Source organism: Heterocephalus glaber, unplaced genomic scaffold (assembly GCF_053883595.1).
Source record: "Heterocephalus glaber isolate CG9 unplaced genomic scaffold, H.glaber_assembly_v1.0 deba00000546, whole genome shotgun sequence".
NCBI lineage: Eukaryota > Metazoa > Chordata > Mammalia > Rodentia > Bathyergidae > Heterocephalus > Heterocephalus glaber.
The window spans coordinates 22,730,752-22,748,328 of NW_028258147.1; the positions used below are offsets into that span (position 1 = coordinate 22,730,752).

General features: G+C 34.6%; 1 protein-coding gene across 2 annotated transcripts in view; it reads left to right on the forward strand.

The window, feature by feature from the left end:
• Positions 1-15,692, forward strand: part of Samtor (S-adenosylmethionine sensor upstream of mTORC1) — a 74,976-nt gene extending 59,284 nt beyond the window's left edge. Inside the window, exons 4-6 of one of the 2 annotated variants that reach the window (XM_021244766.2) lie at positions 3,517-3,631; positions 4,288-4,338; positions 12,472-15,692. In XM_021244766.2, coding sequence (XP_021100425.1) covers positions 3,517-3,631; positions 4,288-4,338; positions 12,472-13,101 — 796 coding nt within the window. In that variant the 3' untranslated portion in view covers positions 13,102-15,692. The remainder of the gene's footprint in view (positions 1-3,516; positions 3,632-4,287; positions 4,339-12,471) is intronic. The other variant, XM_004865282.4, reaches the window with a different exon arrangement.
• The last annotated feature ends 1,885 nt before the right edge of the window (positions 15,693-17,577 follow it).

Genomic DNA, 17,577 nt, shown 5'->3' on the forward strand with positions numbered 1-17,577 from the left:
GGTACATATATATTTAGGATTGTCATGTCTTCCTCTTGGATTGTTCCCTTCACAAGGATCTAGTGACTGTCTTTGTCTCTCTTAGTTAGTTTTGGTTTGAAATCTATTTTGTCTGCAAATAAGATTGCTACTCCTGTTTTTTTCTGGGTTTCTGTCCTGTGGAGAACTGTTTTCCATCCTTTTACTTTCAGTCTATGAATTTCCTTTTGAGTTAGGTGTGTTTCTTGTATATACAACGTATTGTTGGATTTTGTGTCTTAACTATTCTGCCAGTCTATTTCTTTTGATTGGTGAATTGAGGCCATTACCATTGAGGTATTACCATTACCATTACCATTGATTGATGAATTGAGGCCATTGATGGTTATAATTGATAGATATTGATTCATCCTTGTCATGATGTTTTACTTTTGTTGGCTCTTTTATTTCTTATTTTCTCCCCCTTTCCCTTTAGTTTCTTACCTTGCCTGGTGGCTTCCCTCTGTTGGGCCTCATGTAGTTATTACCTTCCTTGTCTTTTTCTAGGATATTGTTTAGAATTGCTTGTAGTGCTGGTTTGGTGTTCATGAAATTTCTCAGGTGTTCTTTGTCATGGAAGTATCTAATTTCCCCATCAATTTTCAAAGATAATTTTGCAGGATACATCAGTCTAGGTTGGAAGTTATTTTCTTTTAAGGGGTTGAAATACTACTCCAGGCTCTCCTTGACTTGAGGGCTTGTGTTTAGAAGTCTGCTGTGATTCTGATCGGCTTTCCTTTGTAGGTGATTTGTTTGTTTTTCTCTAACTGCTTGTAGGATTTTGTTCTTCTGTTGCCTTTCTGGGATCTTGATTATTATATGTCTAGATGTAGATTTTTTTTTTTATCATGGCTAGTTGGAGTTCTGTATGCCTTACTTATCTGTATATCGAATTCTTTACCTCTGTCTGGGAAGTTTTCAACTATTACTTCTGTGAACAGTTTTTTTTATGTCAATTGTGCTTTCTCCTGTTTTTTCATGGACTCCTATCAATCTTATGTTATTCTTTGCATCATCTAGCAGCTGTTGGATTGATTTCTCGTGGTCCCTTACTATTTTTAAGAAATTTGTTTTCATGGTCTTTAACCGTGATCCTGTCTTCTATATCTGATACTCTATCTTCAGATTCCCTTAATCTGCTGTGGATACTTTCAATGGAGTTTTTAATCTCTTGGATATTTGTTGGAATCTGTTTCATGGATTCTATTTCTTTCTTATGTTGGGCAGTCATGGTTTCCATATCTTTCTTATACTGGGTATTCATGGCTTCCAGCATGTTTCTGAGCTCATCAATTTTTTCATCTGTTTCTGTTCTAGAGCTTCTCATCATGTCTTTCACTCTGTTCACCATCTCTGCATATATCTGGGAGATTATTTCTGCTTTAAATTTTTCTAGAGCCTCATTCATCTGTATTGTTACTTCCTGTGCTATCAGTTTAGGGTGTCCAGGTGGTTGGCATCGGACTTTTCCACCTCATTTCCCCTAGGGTTTACCCTTGTTGGGGTGGAAGTCGGAGTTTGTGCCTTGCTTAAATGTCTTCTCATTTTTGTTTTTGGTACTGTCCTTGTTTTAACTCCTGGGTTGATACTTTGAAATTGCTTATTGTAAGTATCTTTGTTGCTTGTAGTTAGAACCCTTATGGAATGACTACTTCTCAGAGGTGTCTTCCAGATATAGCTGGTCTTTAAGTTTTGAGTCTCTAATGACTCTGAGGCTATCTCATTATCATTTTACTAGGATGGATCCCTGACTAGATCAATGCCCACACCTTAGCCCAAGTGATACAATCAGCAACACCATTGCATCAAGTACATCTTAGAAAATGACATTTTGTGGTAGTTATTAATCTATCACCTTTAACTGTGTGAATTAAATCAAGGTCAAGGACCAACCCAACATATGTTTATAGTGAATAAACTCTTCAACATAACAACTTTACCCTTTGGGCTGGGGAGTTAGAAGGAGTTGGCTAGGGAAGGACAGATGGGAAGAAGGATAGGGGAAGATTAGCAGTGAGGCCAGAGGACACAGGCGGGAAGGAAAAAGAGAATAATAGAAAAATAAAGAACTCCAAATGAGGGCCAAAACAGGGACAAAAACGAGATGGACAATATGGGTGAGCAAGAGAGTGAATATAAGAGAGAGTAAGGAAAAAGAAAAGAAAGAAGAAAAAAAAAGAGAGAAAAACAAAAATTTGCAAAGAGTAGGACAAAAAAAATTAAAGATAAGAGGAAAAAAAGAAAAGAGGAAAAAGAAACAAACCAATAATACTAATTTTGGAAATTAAAAATAAAAATGAAGGGCCTCTTTCAGGGTATGTCTCTGTTGTCACAATAGACAACGTGGGTAGCAGTGTGCAGATATAAGTCAGTGAGTCTCATCAAGCCAGTCCCAGACCCATGAGATTCGGACAGATTTCTGGCTGCAAGTCCCAAGTTGAGCGCCCTGCCCTCCTGTAGGGTTGAACTCTGCAGGGTTGTAATGCAGGCCTAAAGATATAGTCCCGATTCCGATGGGAAGTGATGATCGCTCCAACTTACCCAGTACAGTGGTCTGGTGGTCCAGTGTCGTCTGTGTCTTTGTAGTGTGGAACCAGATGTCAGTACAGCCAAGAGGCCAGAGGAGTGGGGTGGGGGGGGATCCAGTGGATTGCTGCTGGGGCATGGGCTGGATTGTTGTGTTCCGTGCAGGCAGGGACCCTCCAACTGGAGAAATACTATTCTTGCCAGACAGACTGGCAAGACAGCTACTTGAGAGGCTGAGGCTGGAGGATTGTGAGTTCAAGCCCAGCCCAGGCAAAAAGTGAGATGCCACTCTCAAAAAATACTGTTCTATGTATGCTGTTTCTTTTGGTCATTTTAAATCATTGAGACAAAGTTAACTCCAAAGACATTGTTATAATGACTGCTGAAAACTGATTTGTGAATGAATTTTTTCCTTGATAAAGATAACTCTCAAACCGATGATGTGGATATGAGACCCTCTCAGAGTCTCTGTGGGGGATGGGGTCGTTTTCAGAATAATGAGATGTCATTTGCCCTTTTACTGTCATTCTTTCATGAGTGTATAGTAGTGTTTTCCAGAGATTGTGTGGTATGTGATGTTTCAACAGCTTAAATGCAAAGGAGACATTAGAATCCACTGTGCAGTGCTGGTCATCAAACTCGGCCTCACACACGCTAGGCAAGCCAGTAAAGAGACTTCAAAAATATAAAAACGAGAACTCACTTTTTATAACCCTTTTTAAATGTCAGTATTTTTCATTTAAAAACATAATTTATAGGAACATACAATCAATTTATCATTTTATAAATGTTTTTTACTTTAAATGTGGTAATTAATAGATGTAATTCCTGTAAGTGGAAAAAAAATCTTTGGAGCCCTTTTCCAGAAACCAAAATGATAAAGAATCAATAATGTTTATGATCTCTTATTCTCAGATATTTGATTGTTTTATACTTTAAGTTTACCTCATAACGTCAAGTATCTGTTTTTAGGTTGCTACAAGCCTCGGGAAAGATCAGATTACTTGATGTTGGCAGCTGTTTTAACCCATTTTTGAAGTTTGAAGAATTTCTAACTGTTGGCATAGACATTGTACCTGCTGTAGAGGTATGTATAATTTTGTTTTCAGACATGAATATTTCACACATACATTTTCAAAGGAAAAGCACTGTCCACATTCCTCAAATAGCACATTTTTCCAGTATATCAGATGATAGAGATTATTTCTGTTCAAAACTAAATGTATATTCTGTGAAATATTTGAGCATTTAGTTAACAAATATTTGTGTGACCAGTACTATAGCTGTCTTTATTTTGTTTTATTCCTTGTTTTTGTCTAAATATCCATATTGTAAAACTGTGCCAGGATAAGATCATTTCATTCAAGATATTTGAGTAGATTAGAAAGATTTGCATTTTGTTTGATTGGGTTTATTTTTTTAAATGCATATCCCCTGAAATTTACTGTATTGTAGAGCCATTATGGAATAGTAAAAAGAAGCAAAGGCATTGGAGTCAGCCAAATTTTACTAAATTTGTGCTTGAGTAGATAGAACTACTTAACCTTTGTATAGTTTAATCTTCTTTTATTAGAGAGTTGTGAGAATAATACTTGGTGTGGCATAGTACTAGTCCTCAATAAATGGTATATTATCCTTCCCTTTCAGAACATTGCAGTAAGTCATTTATTGTCACATTTTTATTTCAATTTAGTGAAACAGGATTGTCCACTTAATTATCTTAAACTTTGCTTTCTTATTCAGATGATGCCAGTTTTTGTTAAAGGTAATTTTTTGAAGTTAGATGACTTTGGGGTAGGTAATTTCTTTATTTATATTGGAAAAGAATTAGATTTTTTTCTAAATAATGTAAATTCATAATGTTTGACCTTTTACTTTTTATATAGCTCTACACATAAAAAAAATGTAAAAAATATTTCTCTAGTGCTGGGGATCAAACCCAGAGCCTTGCACATGTTTGACAAGCACTTTACCACTGAGCTACAAAACCCCAGCCTACCTTGTATTAGTAGGTTATAAAGAGAATATGGATTAGAGTAAACTCCTTGGGTTAGGAATTTTTCTCATACTGCTATATTCTTACCACCTAGTACAGTGATCAGTATGTTAAATACTTGATAAGTAAAAGAATGGTATCTTACTTTCAGAAGTAGGTTTGAATGTCTCCACCACTGTTTTCTAGTCTTTCTTATCTGTAAATGGGATTAATAATGGATCATATTTCATAGGATGTTATATACCTGTTATATAGTGAGTGCTGAAGAATTGTTTACTGTTATTATTGAAAAGTTTCTGCATGAAAGTTCAGCTTGTTTCTGTTATTAATGAAAAGTTTCTGCATGAAGGTTCACCTTTGGTCTGAATCTTTGTTTCATTTTAATGAACATAACTGAATCTGTCTGAGCAACATTAAGGAATAAGTAAATACTAAAACCATTACTATTATCTTTACTTCCTAAAGACAAATATATGCTCCACAGTAAAACAACTATTTTTAGCTTATTGCTGCATAGAATTCTTAGGCTGTCAGGAGCTATAGTTGTAAAGTGCAAGGGGGTTCGTGCATGGATTCTCTCTCCTCATCTTTTTGAGGACATTAGAGATATTCTTTAGGAACCACAGAGACGTGACCATTCTGAAGCTTAGGCTTAGATATTATTTTTAAACTGCTAGATTTGTTTATAGATAAGGTTATAAACTTTGAACTATATAGGCATTAGGGAAGGCAAAAGAGCTGTTATATGTAAATTCAGTATTAAAATCAGGCTTTAATAGTTGCAGAACCCTGTGAGTAATTTGAAAACAAAATGAGAAGACTTACTATTTTAGCCAGTGTGGAATAACAGAGGCCATGTTTCCACTTTACCTCACTTTATCCCTAAAGCAACCAAAAGTAGACAAAATACAAGAAACAACTTATATCACACTGGACATTGGATAATAAAGGACAGTGATCTTTACCACTGGAAAATGAATAATATGAGTCCTTCAGTTGTACCAGCATATTGCCTTGTGAAAGTTTCCAAATGTGGCACAGAAGGAGGAACCCAAGCAGAGCCCAGCTGACTCCCTGAATTGTGGAGACCGAATGGAGCTCTGAGAGTTCTAAGAGATTAAAACAGTTCGAGTTTTATAGGACTGAGTACCAGAAATGAAAAAGCTGCACAGAGGAAAAACTCCACAAGCCTGCAAAAAAATCCCCCTTGTATATTCAGTTGAATACTGATCGGCAGATGGGTATCCAAAAACTGCGTAAGATTGTAGAAGAATACCCAAATTAACTTCTGCAGTATATAATATGAGATCCATATTTCATGGGATTAATCCATGATAGATTTTGAACTTGAAGACATGGAAATAGAAAATGTTCAAAATGAAACACAGCAGGCAAATATATGCAGAATTCAAGTCTCCCAAAAAGGAAGAGATTGAAGAAATAATAGCCAAAATTTTTTCAAATTTGATGAAAGCTATAAATCTACAAATCTAAGAAGTTCAACAAACCTAGTCACAGAAAATTACACCAAGGACATCATAATCAAGTTTCTAAAACTATTGATTAAGGCTTAAAAGTAGCCATAAATATTTTAAAAGACATTCTAAAGCACCAGGAGAGAGAAAAAATTTGTCACCCAAAATTCTATACCTAACAAAAATATCTTTCAAAACTCTAGGTGAAATTATGGTTTTTTTCAGACATTAAAAGCTGAAAGAATTCAGTAGATTTGTATTACAAGAGATGTTGAGGAAGAAGTCTTTTAGCCAGGTGGAACTATAGATCTACACAAAAGAAATAGACCACTGAAAGTGATAACTGCTTGGGTAAAAAATACTAGATTTTCTCTTGTTACTTAAATACTTTAGAAGATAATTGACCATTGCTACAGGTTGACTTGTGTCCCCATAAAGAAGATACACTAGAGTCCTAACCCCTAGTGTATGGCTCCATTTGAAGATAGGTGCTTTACAGTGGTCAAGTCAAGTTAAAATGAAGTCATTAGGGTGGATCTGATGTGACTGTGGTGTCCTCATAAAGAGGAGAAATTCTGATTCAGAAAGAAGCACACAGATCATCATGTTACAATGAAGACAGAGGTCAGAGGGATACATTTATAAGCTAAGGAATAACAAGATCATCAGTAAATTACTAGAAGTCAGGCAGAATGGCATAGAACAGATTCTCCTTCACAGCCATCAGAAAGAAGCAACTGTCCAGATCTTAATCTTGGACTTGCAGCCTCCAGAACTGTGAGACAATACATTTCTATTGTTTAGGCCAGCCAGCTCATTATACTCTTGTTACAGTAGCCCTATCAAACTAATACAACCATTTAAACAAAAATGATAGTATAGAGAACATTTTATAATATAGGTAAAGCTAAACTGTATGCCAGTAGTACTACAAACAATGGAATGCACTATTTTAGAGTTCTTATTCTGTATAGAGTATCACTTGAAGGTAGACTATGAAAAGTTAAAGATATAAATCCTGAAGCAAACACTAAAGTAGTCATTGCTAGCCAACATAACAGATTAAAATGGAACAACAAACAGTTCAATTAATGCAAAAGATGGCAAGAAAGAGAAGACTGAACAACGAACAGGTGAAACAGATTACAGATTATATCTGAGCATGTTAGTACTCACAAATGCCCCAATTAAAAGGCAGAGATTGAGAAAAAAAGAGCCCTTCACCCTGATAAAGAGGCTAAGAAGAGCACTTCATTTACAAATATGCAAATAGATTAAAAGCAAGAAAATGGAGAGAAGAAAGTTAGTGTAGCTATGTTAAGATGAAAATAAATTCCAGAGCAAAGAATATTAGCTCAGGAGAAGGGTGGTCATTCCATAATTATAAGAGGGTCCAGAACATCATCAAACAAAACTTACAATGGAAATTAGAATCTTTTTAAAAAATATTCTTCATCTCTTTTTTGCTACTATAACAGGACACTACAGACTGAGTAAATTATAAACAATAAAAGTCTACTTGGTTCACTCTAAAGGCTGAGAAGCCCAAAATCAAGGAGCTACATCTGCTGAGGTCCATCATGCTGCCGTCCTAACAAGGTGGAAGTGCAGTAAAGCATGTGCAACACAGAGGAAGGATGGGGCCCAAACATACCCTTTTATCAGGAGCCCACTCCCTCAGTAACTCACCCTCTTCCACAATAATAGCATTCATCACCCCTTAAACATCCCAGTTCTTTTTTTTTTTTTGGTATCGGAGATCGAACTCGCGTCATTGCGCTTGCGCAACAGGCGGCGAAACCACTGAGCTAAATCCCCGGCCCCAAAGTTCCCAATTCTTAATATTGTTACAGTAAAAAATTTCAGTATGAGTTTTTGAAAGGACATTTAGATCAGAACAGAAATCAAGATAAAAATATAAGAAATCAGTATGTGTAGGATGCCACTAAAGTCATTAAAGTAACACTAAGGGGAAAATTTACAACGCTAAACACCATTACTGGAAAATAAAGTCTTAAAACAATGGTATCAACTTTTGCACAAGGGAGGGGGACACCTTAAATCTAAGAGAATATAATAAAGCTCACAGCAGAAATCAAAGGAAGTAGAAAATGTTCAGAAAAACAAGAAAGAAAATCGATGCCAGGAAAAAAGCTAGTTCTTGGAGAAGTTTCATAGTATTGAAAACAGATTACCGGGAAATAAGCAGAAGGAATTAACATCATTACAGATTTTATCAGTATTAAAAAGATAATATGATAAATAACTTTATACCAATAAATTCCACAATTTAAATAAAAGGGGCAAATTCCTTGAAAGACACCCCTGCTGCCACTCAAGATATACTATTCTTGCATTTGGAGAAATATATACCTGAATGGTCTTCAATCTATTGAAGAATTTTAAAATTGCAGTTAAGAATGTTCCCACAAAGAATATTCCAGTAACAAAAGGCTTCATTGTTAAAATCTACCGCCTAATTAAGGGGGAAATAATACCACTCATATACTCTTCCATAAAACTGAAATAGGTGGAATACCTCTCAAATCCTTGTGTGAGGCTATTAGTATGGTCATAAAACCAGGTAAAGCCAGCCCAAGAAAACAGCAGACCAGTATCTCTCATGAATGTAGTTGCAGATATTCTAAAAGAATTTTAACAAGTTGAAATCATTATTATTTTTGGGGGGGGGCGGTTACTGGGGATCGAACTTGGGACCTTGCGCTTGCAAGGCAAGCAGCGAAACCACTGAGCTAAATGCCCAGCCCCTGAAATCATTATTTTTAGAAAGGATAATACATTATGGTAAACACCCTGGTTTATCCCAGGAGTGCAAGATTAGTGTTCAAAAAACAATTAGTGTTCAAAAAACAATCTCTTTACTGTGTTAGGGCACAAAAAGAAAAGGCCACGTGATCATCTCAATAGGCACAGAAAAAAATTGACAGTAATTTGACAAAATTTAACATTGTTTCTTAACAAAAACTCTCAGTAGGAAATCACCCTGATAAAGGGGATCTGAAAAACCTGCAGCTGCTATCATTCTTTAATAGTCAAAGAAAAATGCTTTTTCCAGAGAACTATAATTAAAACAAGATAAATTGCCTTTCACTTCTGTTCAGCATTTATTAGAGGTTTTAAGCAGTGCAATTAAAGAAAAAGCTTAAATAAAAGGAATTCAGGTTGAAAAGGAAGAGGTAAACTTCTTTTTCAATCTGAATTATCCGTTATTCACGGATGACACTGATTATCTATTAATTATTCCATGCACTCTACAAAGTAGCTACTAGAACTAATAGGCAAGTTTAGCAAGATTGCTAAGATAAAAGATCAATATGCAGGAATCAGTTGAGGTGTGTATACACACCAGCAGAAAATTGGAATTAACACCATTTACAATATCAAAAATATGAAGTATTTCTTATGAGGCCATATATTTATATGAAATGTGTATATATATTACATATATAACTAAAATGTGGAAAAATGTATGTGCTGAAAACTACTAATTGAGAGAAATAAAAAATACTAAAATGATGAGATATACTGTATTTATTGGTGGAGAAACTCAATATTGATCTCATGTCAGTTTCCTCCAGCAGTTACTCTGTAGCTTTGCTACAATCCTGATAAAAATCCTAGCAGTCTTTTTTTTTTTTTTTTTTAGAAATTTGAAAATTTGTGTGGAAATTTCAGAGGCTCTAAAGAAACTCAAACAACTTTGAAACAAAGGCAGTGTTGAAAAGTAGTATTACCTGATTTCAAAATTTATTATCAAAATACAGTAGTCAAGACTGATATTGACGTCAGGATAATTAATGAAATGTAATGGAGGTCCACATATAATATGGCCCATAGTTACAGGCTACAGATTTTCAACAAAAGGACAATCTTTACAACAAATGGTGTTAAAACAGTTGGATATCCTTGTATAAAAGAAAAAGAACGTCAGACCGTACTTCATACCACATAAAAAATGAGTTCAAATGGATCACAGACTAAATGGAAACTGTAATATAATAACTTTTAGGAGAAACTATGAGGAAAACTTTTGTGATCTTGAGATAAAAGATTTCTTAGACATGCTTCCAAAAGCAAGATCGAGGAAAGAACAAACTGATAAATTGGCATTGGTCAAAATTTAAAACATGATTTTTTAAATAGATACTGTTAAAATGAAAAGGCAAGAAATATCATAGAATATTTACATGTTATACATGTGAGAAAAGACTTGCATCTAGAATATAGAGACACTCAGAATTCCACATAAGAAAACAATATTTAGAAATGTAAAGCAATCCAACTGTTTTTAAGTGGGCAAAGGATTTGAACAACTTAAATATCTTCTTTCCAAAGAAGATAACCAGATGGCAAATAAGTCCATGAGCAGAAAATAAACATCATTAGTCATTAATTAGATAAAAATTAAGACCACAGTATACCACTATATAGCTAGTATAATTGGTAGAATTAAAAAGACTGGCTCTCCCAAGAGTTGATGAGGATTTGAAAGAACTGCAAGTTTACATACTCAGGTGGGAATGTAGAAACTATATAACCACTTTGGAAAGTTGAGGCATTTCTTTTACAGTTAAATATACACTTACTATTGATTCAGCTAGCCCTCCCCTGGATATTTAGCGGAGAAAAAATGAAAGGCTTGTTCATTCAAAACTTAAAGAAGAATATTCTTAATACCTTGAGTTGTAATTGTCAGAAACTAGAATCAACCTATAAGTAAGTATATGGAAAACCACCTTGGTAAAATGGGACACCATTCAGCAATAAAGAATAAAATGCCCGGGATTTAGCTCAGTGGTGCTGCCGCCTACCTCAAAAGAATCCTGAGTTCGATTCCCGGTACCAAAAAAAAAAAAAGAAAGAAAGAAAATATTAATACCAGCAAAAAAATGCATAAATTTCAAAATGATTGGGGCAAGTGAAAGAAGATGGGCAAAATAAGTGTACATTTTGTATTATTCCATTTATATAACATTTTAGGAAATGCAAACTAACCTGTAATAATAGAAATTGCATGAATGTTGTCTGGTGGCAAGTATCTGGGGGGTGTTGGATTTAATTATTAACTTGATATGGCAGTGGTTTCAAGAGTACAAAAGTCAAAAGTTAACAAAGCTAACGTTAACTATGCTTTTGTGTCAGTTCTGTTTTAATAAAGCTATATTAAAAAAAGGCAAAGGGAAGAAGAAAAAAATCTTTTTCCTGACAATATAAAATTATCACTTCCCCTAGTAGACAGTCCAGATGATAAAGTGACCAGCTTGTCTACCTATCTGGGTGAATGAGAGACTAAAGTATTAGTATATATCACTGTTAGTGAATATTGCTACGTAACAAAGATAACAAATTTTTAGCTAACTTTAATAATGGTTTCTGTATTAGCTTCCTCTTACTGTAACAAAATACTTGAGATAATCAACTTAGAAGAGGTTTATTTTGGTTCAGTTTTAGTGGTTTCAGTTCACGACTGATAGGCTCCTTTGCTCTTGGGCCTGTGCAAGGCAGTTCAGTGTAGGAGGAGCACATGGAAGCAGACCTATTCACATGACGGCCAGGATGATGAAAAGAGATGAGGGGGCCAGGTCCCACTGTTCCCTTCAGGATGCACCCCAGAGACTGAAAGTCCCACATCCTGAGAGGACCACTGTGGGAAATCAGCCTTTACCACTCGGACCACTGGGGGACACTTAGGATCCAAACTATCTCACTTTCTCGTTCACTGTTTTTTGGATAGTTTTATTCTTTTTTTTGGGTACCCGGAATGGAACTCAGGGCCTTGTACTTGCCAGGCAGGTGCTGTGCCACTGAGCTACATCCCCTAGACAGTTTTAATATTCAGCAAATTATGGAATATTTATTCCTTTAGTTGTACTGCTTCCCAGGGTCATTTGACCCTGTTAATTAAATTTGATATGTAGTTGTTTCAAACCACGAATTAACTTTTTAATAGAATAAAAGTAGCATTAATATTACTTTTTTAAATGGTTAAGGTAAATAGTTAAATACCATTTTCATGACCTTAAAATTTTTTAGCATCATTCTGCTTGTACAAATTTTATGCCTCTTTCATTACCTTCTTTGACTTCTTTGATTCATCCTATTTTCTATTTTTGTTTAAAAGTTGTTTTTATATTAGCCTGTTTCTAGTCATTTTAAATATTAAAGCGAATGTACATTTGACTGAGGTTAGAAATAAAAAATTCCTATAAACTCTTATTCAAATTAAAGTTCAAATAAACAGTTTTTTCAAATATATACTTAAAATTATTTCTAATTTCAAGTTGTAAGTTGTATCTAAATTTAGAAGAGAATGGTCCATAATCAAAGCTGGGGATTATATGGAAATGCTGCAAAATGTGAAGTAGTTTGGGTAAAATCTATGTATTAAGGTGGAAGTAATCTTGAGATTCTTAACATACCTTTTTCTTTCTGCAGAGTGTATATAAATGTGACTTCCTGAACTTACAACTTCAGCAGCCACTCCAGCTTGCACAGGATGCTATAGATGCTTTTTTGAAGCAGCTGAAAAACCCTATTGATTCTCTTCCCGGAGAACTTTTTCATGTGGTGGTTTTCTCTCTTCTCCTTTCCTATTTTCCGTCACCCTACCAGCGATGGATTTGCTGCAAGAAAGCTCATGAATTATTAATGTTAAATGGTTTATTACTTATCATCACACCTGATTCCTCTCATCAGAACCGTCATGCTATGATGATGAAAAGCTGGAAGATTGCTATAGAGTCCCTGGGCTTTAAACGCTTCAAGTATTCAAAGTTTTCACATATGCATCTGATGGCATTTAGAAAAACCTCCCTAAAAACCACAAGTGACTTGGTTAGTAGGAACTACCCGGGGATGTTATATATTCCTCAAGATTTCAACAGTATTGAAGATGAGGAATATTCTAACCCTTCCTGCTATGTTCGATCAGATATAGAAGATGAACAACTGGCATACGGTTTCACAGAGCTCCCTGATGCCCCATACGACTCAGATTCTGGAGAAAGTCAAGCTAGTTCTATTCCTTTCTATGAGCTAGAGGATCCTATATTACTTTTAAGTTAATATAAAAAGCAAAAGGCCCTTTCAGTCCAGACTCCTAAACTAACGGCTTACACTAATTGGAAATACTAATATGAACTCAGTACTTAAAACCTGGTTTGCATAGAAGAAATGCAAAGGTTTACAGAGTTTGCTATTTTTTTCTACTTCTGGATTTTAAAATTTATTCTTGTATAGAAAGCTTAAAGTTTCATGCAGAATGATTCCTGTCATAGCAGAAACCACTGTTACTTTAGCATTTCACACTAAGATATAGAAAGGTACCTTTGTTTCTCTTTAGTGCTATTGTGAAAAATGAAGCATAATTTTCTATATATTTTCTTTTCAGTTGTTCATTGTTGATTTTAAACCATTGTAATGGGAAACTTTAAGATATGTAGAGAGCTGTAGATTGCACTTTGATGTCTCATAAGTTGAATATGATACATAGATTGGTTTAGTTTGTGATGCACTTACCTTTTTCCTTTTTTTCTAACTAAATTGTTACCTAGTACAGAAAGCTGTTTTCTCCTCAGTTTTGTCTTATGATCTAGTCTTTCCTGAACTTTTTGGAACTGGTGATAAGTCTTCTTTCCCTTTTTCTTCTATTAAGCTTATTTGGCAACATCAGACATCGGGGAAGATATTTCTCCTGAAGTATGTGTTCTCATTTCCTCAGCACAGTACAAGAAACACCACTGCCAAAGTGGTATTTTCATAACTTTCTTATCAATTTGGGCCTTGGTGTTGAATATATTTATCTGTGACAGTTCACTTTTACTTTTTTTAAATTTAGGTTTCATTTACAAAATTTTCTGTTTAAGCAAGGAACAATGTATAATACTCAATACTGACTGAAAACACCTTTGTGAAAGGGTTTGCACGTGTACAAGAATTTATGTTGTATTGAGACCAACTTTGATAGGGTCCCCACCTTTCCACTAAGGAGGTGCTGCACTACAAGTTTGGAATTAAATAGAAAAATTTAAAACTAAGCCTCTGCTTAAAAATCTCATAAAATGGGTTTGACCTTGTGGTCTCCTAATTTCTTTCTAAACCCTAGCAGAAAATTTTTCTTTGAATATATAAACCATTAGTTGGCTGTGGGAATTTTCCCTTTCCACATTGATAAATGCCTTTCTATGTTTCTGAATCAGAAGCAAGTGATTAAGGAGAAATAAATGTCCAAACAAGACAAGTTTAAACAGCTAGAAACATTTAGTCCACATTGTCTTGTCAGCCAGCAATTGTCATGTAAACTATCATTTTTAAGAGTGCCACTGTGTGGATTTTTTTTCAAGTGGTTATTACATTAAAATTACCTCATACTGAGGTTTTTGCACTGAAATATCACAGTTTCAGATTTCATGGCTAAGTGTGTGCACATGTGTGTGTGTTTGTGTATGTGTGTATTTTTAAAAAAAACTTGCATTTTCAATAATTGATGCTAAATTTCATAAACTGCACTTCCTTATCTGGTAAAGCTGATGTTTTGTGCTTATTATGAATTGCTGTAGTTAACTTTGAATGTCAGACTTTATTTAGAAATACAAAACTTATCCTTTAAGATACAAATGGTTGAGTGTGTGTACCCAATATTTCAAATGAAATTTCACATGCTAAATTAGTTAATGAAGGTAACGAGATTGTAGTTAATATAAAGTCAGTGACCAAATGCAGTAAATATTGGTTGCTCATATATACCATGAGTAACTTAAAATTTTTCATTTACTTTCAATAGCATATAATTCCTTAATAAGTGGACTTGACTTTTCTTTCCAGTTAAGCACTTCAGGATCATGTCTTGTACTTCCATCAGAACAAAAAAATGTAAAAGCAGTGTGTTCAGAATAATTCTGAATTGTGTTTTGGTAGTACCCCCTTTGCCAAACTTTTATTTAGCTAATCCTAAGAGCAATGAAAACAATACACAAGTGAAAGTACTTTGAAATTAAATGAAAACAGTGCTTTTGAAAGGTTGGTCCATCTATGACCATTGAGACAGCCTTTGTGTTACAGCCAAAATGTTGGTGCTATAAATTCTGATTGTTTACAGATGTTGATTCTGCTTATGCTCCAAACTGCATGATGTATTTTAAGTAGTACTTTGAAGAAGAAAATATGAAACCTACTACCACTTAGTTTAAATTTATTTGAATTTGTATCACTTGTTACTATAAATTTAGCTTACTCAAATTTGGTTCACACTGGATTTAAACGAACACTATTCCACCAAAGCTAGTTCAGTGTATATGTTGAGAAATATAGGGAGTCATTGTGGCTTGGTGCCAGATCACAATGTGTAATAACAAATGAAGTTAATAGGGCCTTCTAATACTGTATGGGTACTCTTAAGAATGATTTCATTTGGATATAAAAAAGTTGAGGGGCTTCCTGTCATGTTCACATCAAGTTCTACAAAATAATTTGACATTTCAAAAACAAATGATAATCATACGGTTGGATCCTTCAGGATTGTGAATAGATCTTGTGGTTTTACCATCGTTGCCAAGTGGTGGGAGGTAGTGTACCTGAAAATGTATGTTTGTGTTTGTTGTATTTTTTCACATTTTGTGAGCAAAGCACATTTATTAAAAATTTTAAATTTTCTAGTATTCTTTGTCTGTTACTTGTAATAGAGTTTTGTGGTCTTCAATATACCGGTATCTCACTAAATGCTTTCAGAATTGGGATGCAGTTTAAAATTTGAATGACTTAGAATTTCCAATTGAGTCTCATCCAATCAAATCCAATAAAATCACTCACTGAGATCCAGAGAACACAAGTGACTTACCTTATTACTGTGCATTGTAATGCTGTTCATGGCAGAAACAGGAAATCAGCATACGTTCTGGTTCATTGTATATGTAATTAACTTCAAGAAAAATGAAGTATGATAAAAGGTAATATAGATAAATATATCTTCTCTTAGGGCAACAGAGTTTTCTTATACAAGTTTTAATTCAGTGAACAAATTTTTTTATTCCATGTTTGAAGTACATAATGATTACATTCCTGTGTGGAGTTGGTGTGTGTACATAATCACATCTTAATTCCTTTTTTCATCTCCTTTCCTTCCCCTTTCTCCATCTCTTGTTACATTTTCCATTTGAGAAAGATCTCCCTACCTCATGTTATCTTTTACTATATTCTTTATATATAATTTCTCATACACAAGAAACCATGTGATATTTAGTCTTGTTATGGTCATATGTTTGAAATTCTATCATGAGAAGTAAACTGGGAAAACAGAGGAGATTGGAGTGATCAGAGTCCCTTTCATGAAGCTTATGATCTAATGGAGAAGACAAGTATTCTGCATGCACTTTGTACCTAAGAATGATTGCTTATCAATCCTATAGCTTTGCTCATGATCAGAATCCCTTGTTTCCCAGAAATGAAGCAGGAGGTAAAAAGCTTTAAACACACACATGTACAGACAAAACTATTTAGCAAATTATACATGGTCGATGAGAGGGATGTATTATTCACCCCTCTAAAAAGTACAGGTTAAATATAAACTGATTCTTAGAAAAAGCTCAACTCCATTTGTTGGAGATAAGGTCTTGTATGTAGTCCAGGCTGGCCATGAACTTGCTGTGTAGCCCAGGCTGGCCTCAAACTCGATCCTCTTGCCTCTGCCACCCAAGTCCTGGTATTGCCAGGCCTGTACCACACTCACTCTTGCAGTCAAATTTTGTTCCATTTCTTACACATTTCTGAGCATACTGCAGTAGTGTTTCTGTGCAAGAAGTCAGCAGAATGTAGATTAAAGATCTTGGGTGGGAAGCTGGGAATATAGCTTAAGGGTAGAGAATATGTTTAGTATATACAAGGCCCTAAATTCAATCCCCAGCACCATCAAATAAATAAATAAATAAATGATTTCTTCTTGGTGTCACAAATTGTTAGATGATAACAAATGTAGAAAATAAATTCTATTACTACTTTAAAAAAGATTAAAAAAGACTTTCTATTACAATAGTTTTATTCTTCCCTTTAAACTGAATTTCAGTGACTTGATGAAAAAACTCATATTCAAGATCCACAGTATACACACTCTCCCCAAGAATATTAGTGTTGGCCTGTACTACACAATACCCAAAGAACAAGCATGCTACCATAGCTAATGATTAATCTTAAAAGATTGCTAAATGTTACAAAGGAGAAGTGCTGGGTTTTCTAAACCCTATTTGTGTCTTATTAGGGGATTACAAACAACAATAATTGGAAAGTTTCATTAACAAACTTTGGCTCGAGTTCACATTTCATGCTAAATTTTAGCTATGTCCTTGTTTTCTTTTTCAACGAAGAATACAAACGGGGTGGGCAATATTTAGTTCTCCATCAGACTAACATATCTCTGGATAAGAGTTTTGAGAGGCTAAAATACCAAGAAATCATAAAGTCAGTAAAAACCTAATTATTGTTTCCAAATTGCCACAGGCCTTCTCACTAGGAATCCAATAATCCCTGGGAATAAAGTAGATAAGGGAATGC